We start from the raw sequence: 8,476 nt of genomic DNA, 5'->3' as shown, positions 1-8,476 counted from the left end.
CGAATGTATGTGAGGTTCCTCCTGCTCTCCAGGCCGCCGAGCCGCCCTCCCCCGGCCCCTGCTCAGCGGCATGAGTGGCCCGCGGTGCGCGCTGTGCCGCGGCTGGCTCCCGGCGCTGCTGCTGCTCCCGGCGCTGCTGCTGCTGCCGGCACTGCCGGCCGCCCGCCTGGCCCGCGGCGCGCAGCCCGTGCTCTGCGCCCCCTGCACCCCGGAGAGGCTCGCTCTGTGCCCGCCCGTCCCGCCCGACTGCCCGGAGACTGCCCGGCAGCCCGGCTGCGGCTGCTGTCAGATCTGCGCCCTCGGGCCCGGGCAGCCCTGTGGGGTCTACACCGCCCGCTGCCGCAGGGGACTCCGCTGCCACATCCCCGCGAGGGAGTCCCGGCCGCTCTCCGCCCTCATCCAGGGGCACGGGACGTGCTTGCCCGCCAGCGAGGTGGAAGGGATGCGTACCGAAGAGCCGGCAGGTACCGCGCCACCGCGTCCCCGCTCCGCGCCGCCTCACGGGCCAGGTCGGGAGCTGCGCGCCGGGCGCTGGGCACAGCCCTCGCCGAGGGCAGCCAGAGGGATTGGCAGGCGCGACGCGGGCTGTGGGAGCCAGAGGCTGGGAACATTGAGCGAAGTATGAGGGAAGTTAGGGAGGCGTCTGAAATATAGGGAGGCTGGAATGCACTTTCCAGGGAAACGTGCTCTGACCTGTTCGAGGTGAGGCGCATCCTGGTGCCGGGTCTAAGGTGTTCGCAACAAGCTAGTACGCTAGAGTCTGAAAGCACGAAAACCCTAAAGCATAGTGGTGGAACAATGCAGAATAACTGCTATATGGTATCTAGGAGGCTGCAGACATCAGCAGGAATAGGACAAATGTTTTATAGGCTTTGGTTATGTCCATCTCTAAAAGTCATGATAGAGAATGAAAAGGCTTTGTGCCTGGGAATAAAATGTACCTGGAGTAATGGAGTGCTGGCCAAATTATCTTGAGGCAAAAAGGCATCTCAAGCATCTTAAACTATATGATGGGCAGGAACTTCTTCAGTGTTATTTTAGTATTTTTCAATTTATTATGATTATAATTATAATTATGATGATGATTGTTATTATTATTTTCATCATCACTACTGCTTTGTCTATGAAGTGATTATTAACTCGGTAGCATTACAAAAATAATCATCATTGACTCAAAATAACAATAGCCATTAGTAGAAGTGGAGTTTCTCTTGTAGTTGAGGGGGTGGGGAAGGCAGAGAACAGTGACCAAATTGAGTATTTAAGCTACCCGCATTAAATTTGATTTGATTTTCCCAGAGTTGACTTCCTTCCTTCCTTCCTTCCTTCCTTCCTTCCTTCCTTCCTTCCTTCCTTCCTTCCTTCCGCCACTTCCGCCACTTCCGCCACTTCCGCCACTTCCGCCACTTCCTTCCGCCACTTCCTTCCTTCCGCCACTTCCTTCCTTCCACCACTTCCTTCCGCCACTTCCTTCCTTCTGCCACTTCCTTCCGCCACTTCCTTTCTTTCTTCCTTTCTTTCCCTCCTCAATTTCTTACCTTCATTTTCAATCCATTCTTCAGGCAATGGATTGAACATTGTCAATCCATTGCCTGTTTACAGCCTTGATCCAGCAAGTAATTTAGACACATAAAAATTTCATTCTCTGATGAATCATCTGCAATTGCAAAGAGCTTCTCTTGCTTTCAGTGGAAGAGTTCACACATGCTGATTTAGGCACTGGTCAGGCAGAGCAGTGAAGGCCATGATCAGGCAGAAACAAATATTTTCTGCCAGTTCTTTGTTATTTGGTCTACTGCAGGTCAGCAGGAGCTACTTCTGGCCCCTAAGAATTGCTACCCCTTCTTATTTATGAATAAGAAAGAGCAAAGTACAGGATACCATCGGATGAGGTCTTGGCTATTTCCTCTCATGATTAAAATCAGAAATACATTATGCTGACAAAAATCTAAATTCATTACAAGTTTAACTTCAATCTTTTCGCATATAGCCAAGTTTCTACAACCCACTGTAGTCAAGAATGTTTTTTCCACTTCTAACATATGGGCTGCAATTTCATCTTTGGGATTCAAGTAATTTTGAAGGATCATAAAATAACCAACTTGTTAGAGAATAGCTGCTGAGCCCTTCTATGAATTTATTATCAAAGTATAATTTGCCATGCTGCACATGTAATTAATTCCTACAGGATCTACTCTAATGGATGTCTTAGATATTACTTTTTCTTTTCTTTTGGTTTATCTTTCTCTTCACTTTTTTAAACTTTGAGGAATAAATGCCAAATTTCACTGAAGATGTTTACCTTAATATCATTCACTTCCAGATTCTGTAGAACCTGATGATATGCCTCTGGAAAGCACTGAAATAACACAGGATCAGCTGCTGAACTATCAGTTGATGTTTCCCATAGGCCAGGATAAATCCATTCCCTGGAATTCCATCACTGCATATGAAAACATGAAAGCAAAGAGAATATCTGAACTCAAGAAATTGAAAGAGCAGGTGGGTTTTCTTTATAAAACTTTCAGAGACCATTTCAGTAGAGCCTTGCTCTACTGAAATTTCTAGCAACAACATTGAAATATCAGTATTTTGGGTAGCTGGCAAACCAGCTCTTGGACTGTTCTCATCAGATGCTTGAGGAACAGACAAAATGTCTGGAGCCATAATAACAGGTGTGCATCAGGTATGTCCTAAACAGACTTCATGCAGAGCCTGAATGTTTCACCATATTTACAATCATATTGTAACCTGGCCCCTTAATTTACAGAAATCTATATTAAATTCTTGGACTCCTTTTTTGTTTTAGTTAAGAAAAGGCATTTTTCACTGGTCCAACACACAGCAAAATAAAAGGGAGTCCTTCCATGTAGTTATTGATGAAATATCAATGCAAAACAGAATGTGATTCTCTCTGATCACAAGGAAACACTATTAAGTGTACTCACGTAGAAAGAAAAACCCTCAACAATTAAAGTGGGGCTCGACGCTGCAAAACCCTAGTGGGTGATGAGAATGTACGGCCTTTGCAAGCAGGTTTGTGTTCCACGTGAGGGCACCAGAGAACCACGGTTAGACCCAGGCAGCAGCAGCACCCCTGCATGATGGAGCTGGGTTAGTTGGGCAGCACAAAAGCTTTGGCTCGTAATGGTCACTGACAAAATGAAAGAGAAAAAGAAAAAATATACTAATCACACTACTTTAGGAAGCCTCATTACATATCCAGAACAGGACTTAATCACTGATTTAGTCTGAACTGTTATGTACATGTGCTGTTAGCTGCAGTTCTGATTTTTAGGGCTTCTGTTTTTCTCACCTTGAGCCACAGATAAACCCACAGACTGGAATATGACAGCTTATGTGAGGGGCTAACATGAGTTACGTTTTGCAAAAGCAGAGGTTATGTTTTCACTCAAAAGTAGAAATATTTGTTCAGTTACTTTTCCTTTCTTGTACTGATTCAAATGTGTTCAGTACTTCTGATGTACAGAAATTGTGACTTTGAAAAAGAGAGCCAGCAAATGGTGAAAACAGTGAATATTGCAAACAGTTCTTCATTCCCAGTTCCAAGAATTTTGAGGTTTAGTCCCAGAGCTACAGAACGGCTCCATGTTGCTTTGGCAACGACTCTGTCCTGTACAAAAGATAACAAACATTCAGATATTTGTTCTTGCACCGTCTATGTGTCTTGCACCTATCCTCCATATATCAACAGAGCACAAGCCATGGCAACCTGGAAAACGTGACCAATCTCATGTACCAGTCTTCTAACTTCCGCCTCCCTATAAGAGGAGAGATTGTATCCTCTCAGCAGTAATGTGTTTACTTAGTACAAGTTAAATTTTCTTGAGTGGCAATTTAAGGACTAAAATCCCCATGTTTATAGAACAGAAAAAAAAACTCAAAGAATAAAAACAAAAGTCTGAATGCAACACCAGAGTTTTCTGGCTGTGCTTCTTTTGAAAGAAGAAAAACTACATGCAAAACAGTCTGCTGTAGACTTTATGCCTAATAAGTATTTTCAGCTTTTTACTGTCTATATTCTGATTGCCTTTTATGTAGCTGATTTACTTGTGATTTTGGTATTCACTGTCCTGGTATTCTTGCAGGGTCCTTGTCAGAAAGAGCTCTACAGAGCCCTGTATAAATTGGTGAAGGCTCAGCAGAGAAGCAGAGGGGAGATTTACAAATTTTACTTGCCCAACTGCAACAAGAATGGATTTTACCACAGCAAACAGGTGCGTGCCTTTTCCCCTTTCTCTGCTCACAGCAGTGCTGCCACTAGCCTGATAAAGCCAACCCTTTCACAGCCCTCTGCTTCCCAACTCACAAGTTTGCAGCAGGTTGTAAAAATGGGATACTTAGAGCAGATGGTTTGTCCTTCTCTTCAAGGTGAGCTGCATGCTGGTGGCTGTCAGCAATAGAGGCAGAAGTCTTTTTCCCTTCACAAAACAGGTGCACTCAAAGCCTTTTCCAAAATATTTTAACCCTTTCTGTCCCACGTACCTGATTTGTTAGCATTCATTCAGTTGACATTAACGCATAAGATCCACCATACTACCTGCCAAAACCCATTGGATATATAATAAGCACTATGTAAAAAGAGGGCTCTCAGCTCACAGGCAGTAGAAAACCTACATAGGCAGTGAAAGAAAAAAACTCTTTAGAGCAAAATTGACCTTCTAAGGCCTAACAAAAATACTGATTTGTGCTGCCTGTGGATTAGGTTATTTGCTCATTTCCATTATACCCTTAAAAAAATCTATTGGAAGTTACAGTGAGAATAATCTGCAAAACTAACTAAAGCTTCGAACCTCAAGCCACACCCCGTAACCACAGGTCATGCACACAAATTTAGTAGGTCAGCATAATTCTGTGTCACCAAGACTCTTTGGTTTTGGGGATGGCATCACGGTGTGACTCACAAACACTGTGACCTGGGATCTAATCAAGCACAAACAGAAACCAGTTTAAGCCCCTCCTCAAGAAAGAAAAACCCAAACATATAACCATTTTTGGCTCCTTGTGTGAAGAGACAGAAAGTTCAATCACTGCTCTCACCCTATGAGATTGTATATTCTGCCATCCTGCCATTTCTCACACTGGCACTGGAAGATATTGCTTTTTTCTACTGCTGTTTACCAAGGACTGGACAGTTTTAAATCTGAAGTTGCTCTTGTGGTAGCTGAGCTTAGGTCTTGGTTCCCTAACCAAGTGTGTTGTTTAGAGGCTCTGCAGACCACTGCATTCAAAACAAGCCTGTGCATGGCAGGTCCCCACCTTCTGATCCTAATTGTGTCCAACACCTCTATTGGCAGTACCTCACAGGTGATTTTACAGTTCCTTATTGGGATTTTTTTTTTTTTTTTTTTTTTTTTTTTTTTGCTAATAATATTCTAGTGTGAAACTTTGCTGGATGGAGAATCTGCTGAATGCTGGTGTGTCTATCCCAAAAACGGCAGAAGAATTCCTGGATCTCCAGCAATTAAAGGAGACCCAGAATGCCAACAGTATCTCAGCTCACAAGAATAAAACTAAACCCCAAGGTTTTTCACACCAAGTTTTCTGTGGGGCCTGTTATAGTCAGGAACCATTCCAATCAGGAGCCATTTCACTGAGGTAATCTTGTGCACCTGATTTTGAGTGTATGAGTAACCCCATAAAGTAACATTTTTACTGCACTGAGATTGCCTACATTTTTAAGTGACAAATGTGAGCTACTTCAAGATCGAATCCTATAATCTTGTATATTTTGTTTGTATAATATTATATATACCCTCATATGTAAAGCTGATGAATTATTTATTTCGCACTGCATGTATTTTTGTCTCTATGTCTTGTTACTAATTTATATTCTCAAACACTTCATAACTTTATATTTAAATACTTAATATTATTGTGCTTAAATATATGCATCGTGTTGGAGGAATGCCACAAAGCCTTCAAATGGCGTAGCTATTGGAAAAAATTGGCTTGTAAACTTGCATTTTTGTACTATGTATTTATAGACGTAAAACTGAATTTTTAAAAATAGATTTCAGTAGAAAGCATGCTTAGACACTTATTTAAAACATGTTTTGTTAACATATTATGTTACTTTTGCACCTCTGTTTCAATGCCAGTCTGTTTCTTAAAAAAATATTATATACCAAAGCTCCTGATGGGACAGTATTTGAATATTTTTTTAAACATATGCACTGGAAAAATGGCAAAACACAATATGATATTCTGCACTACCTTTGATAAGCATAAGTCGTTCATGATGTTAACGATATTATTTAAAACAAGCTATTAAAAGTCTTCTGCTCTGCCTTTGTCTCTTGTTTTCTGCTTGCTTCCCTTCAACAGTCTGACTTCAGCAGGAAAACAGGCAAAAATCTTGCAAATCTGCCTCCTGAATGCCACGTTCCTTTTACCTTTGATGAGTTTCCTTCTTTTGGTCTCCCTGCCCGGTTGCCTTAGTCCTGTCCTCTCCAGTCCCAGCTGTGCCATTCAACCCTCTGTCTTGGACAAAATAGCAGCCTCCAGGGGAAGTTATTAAAAGATTTTCTGAATAGTAAATCTGGATGCCTTTCTCCACTCAAATGCACAAGGCAGCAGTATTAGTACATTTACAGGATAACATCAATACTAGAAAGAGCCATTTCCTGCACAGAAAGTCAGAGGTTTTAAAAAGGAGGCTGGGAGAAAAACAGCCTCATACTTTTTTCTGAAAGCAAAGAGGGTGCTCCTGGCTTGGGATATAGTTCATTTCCCTTCCCTACCTGCTCCTTTGACTTAGTGATTGCAGAGAAAAAGAGAATGCAAGTGACTGCCATTCTGGCTTCAAGTTGATTTTGTTCATGGAGAAATGGGTTTGGGACTAAGCAAGTGGCACAGGTGAAAACAGTCTGCACCAACTCTTCCTATGAAAACAGGTGGGGAGGGTAGCAATAGCATTTTCTAAGAGTCTGGCAGAAGTGAAAGCCTAAAAGTCTCCTGCTATTTGCTGGCACAAACTCTGAGTTTTAAATGGAAGAGGGAAGCTGCTTGTTGAAACTGCAAAGTGGAAGTGTGGAGATCTCTGCTCTCCCTGTCACATTTCTGTGGCTTCATACATTGCCCATGCTGACTGTGTTGTATCTGCATGCCAATGTCTGCCAATCCAATGGAAGTCTATTAAACTGCTCTAGATTCAAAAGTGTGGGTATACTACTGACCTTTGTGAAGTCTTTTGAGATCTTCCCAAGGAAAGCACTACAAAAAAGCAGTCAATGGTATTGGTAGTGTAACTAACTAATGTCTAACATCTCTGTTTCGAGCAACTCTGAAACCTGGCTAAAACTGTGTTACAGCACCACATGCACTATGTCCAAATGCTTGGCAGTCTCTGTATCAAAATAATGAAGAAGCAGCAAGTTTTGGAGTCCTTTTCAGGGAGTCTACTCAGCACAGAGCAATTGTCATGGCATTGCCAAGGGAAAATGGTGAAGAAAGGAGGGGAAATGATAGTCTCACAGCTACAGCACACTCTTAGGGGTACTCTGACTGCTCTTACCCCACAGACCTTGTGTAAAGGTTTATCTCTAAAGAGAAGAAATTGATTCTTTTGTTGGGATTATTATATATATAGGGGAAACATTAATAGTTTATGTAGAAATAGTCTATTTGCAGAATAGCAATCCAGTGGACAGCTACTTCCAATGTTTTGCAGGGTGGAAAGTTCCCATCCTAGCTGTAACAAATTGGAGTTTTCAGTGGGGACAGGGGTTTAGGAGATACTCTTTCCTCTAATGGTTAAGTACCAGAAGCAGAAGTTACTTTGTACAACATTCAGGAATGATCAGCCAATTTCTTAGAAGTGTTTAGCCCCTTACTTCCCGCTGAAAGTGGCAGGGGAGGAGTGCCTCCTTATCTGCAATCGGGCCTCCTATGACATCTCGCCAGGACTCACCAGGAAAGACATCTGCTCAGCTGCTCTGGGATGAGCTGTCAGACTAGAACCAGACTCTTCCATATACTGGGATTAGGACTAATGCAAGGAGGAAAAGCAGGCAAATTTTATCTTCCTTATAAAAATGCTGCTGGAAGCTTAGACTACATTTACACCATAGATGACACACACCTTGCTTTGTCATAATTTTTATGATCAGCCTCAAACATCAGGGTGAAAAATCAAAGGTCTTTAGTTTTTCTTTGTTTCATTTTTTCTGTTTGTGGAGCACTTTGGTTTTGTTGTTTTGATGGTTGGTTGTTTGTTTGTTTTTTGTTTTGCTGGAGTTCTCTTCTCTTCTCTTCTCTTCTCTTCTCTTCTCTTCTCTTCTCTTCTCTTCTCTTCTCTTCTCTTCTCTTCTCTTCTCTTCTCTTCTCTTCTTTTCTCTTCTTTTCCATGTGTCAGCTGGCAGTGCTGGCTTCAGTGTGTGCCTGCTGCAATGGTTCCTCCTGCGCTGGCAAGCCAAGCCTGGTGGGAATGAGTGGGCACACAAGGAAGGTGCCA

The 8,476-nt window shown here is 42.6% G+C and overlaps 1 protein-coding gene across 2 annotated transcripts; it reads left to right on the top strand.

Moving 5' to 3' along the window:
- On the top strand, positions 1 to 6,311 carry IGFBP1 (insulin like growth factor binding protein 1). Of its 2 annotated transcripts, none has more exons than XM_059850731.1 (4): positions 1 to 509; positions 2,324 to 2,502; positions 4,110 to 4,238; positions 5,401 to 6,311. In XM_059850731.1, the coding sequence occupies exons 1-4, from the start codon at positions 71 to 73 to the stop codon at positions 5,530 to 5,532; spliced, it is 879 nt and encodes a 292-aa protein (XP_059706714.1). In that variant the 5' UTR covers positions 1 to 70; the 3' UTR covers positions 5,533 to 6,311. The 2 variants fall into 2 exon arrangements, with proteins under 2 accessions (XP_059706714.1, XP_059706723.1); XM_059850740.1 differs by having other exon boundaries at positions 6 to 464.
- Positions 6,312 to 8,476: the final 2,165 nt, after the last annotated feature.

The sequence above is a fragment of the Haemorhous mexicanus genome, chromosome 1 (assembly GCF_027477595.1).
Source record: "Haemorhous mexicanus isolate bHaeMex1 chromosome 1, bHaeMex1.pri, whole genome shotgun sequence".
In the NCBI taxonomy this organism is placed as follows: Eukaryota; Metazoa; Chordata; class Aves; order Passeriformes; family Fringillidae; genus Haemorhous; species Haemorhous mexicanus.
The sequence above is the reverse complement of the archived record's forward strand: the minus strand, read 5'-3'. Positions and strand labels throughout refer to the sequence as shown.

Coding starts and splice junctions, on each gene's coding strand:
- IGFBP1 (XM_059850731.1), top strand. CDS start 71: ATGAGTGGCCCGCGGTGCGCGCTGTGCCGCGGCTGGCTCCCGGCGCTG. Junction 510..2,323: donor CGCGCCGCCTCACGGGCCAG/GTCGGGAGCTGC, acceptor ATTCACTTCCAG/ATTCTGTAGAACCTGATGAT. Junction 2,503..4,109: donor TCAAGAAATTGAAAGAGCAG/GTGGGTTTTCTT, acceptor GTATTCTTGCAG/GGTCCTTGTCAGAAAGAGCT.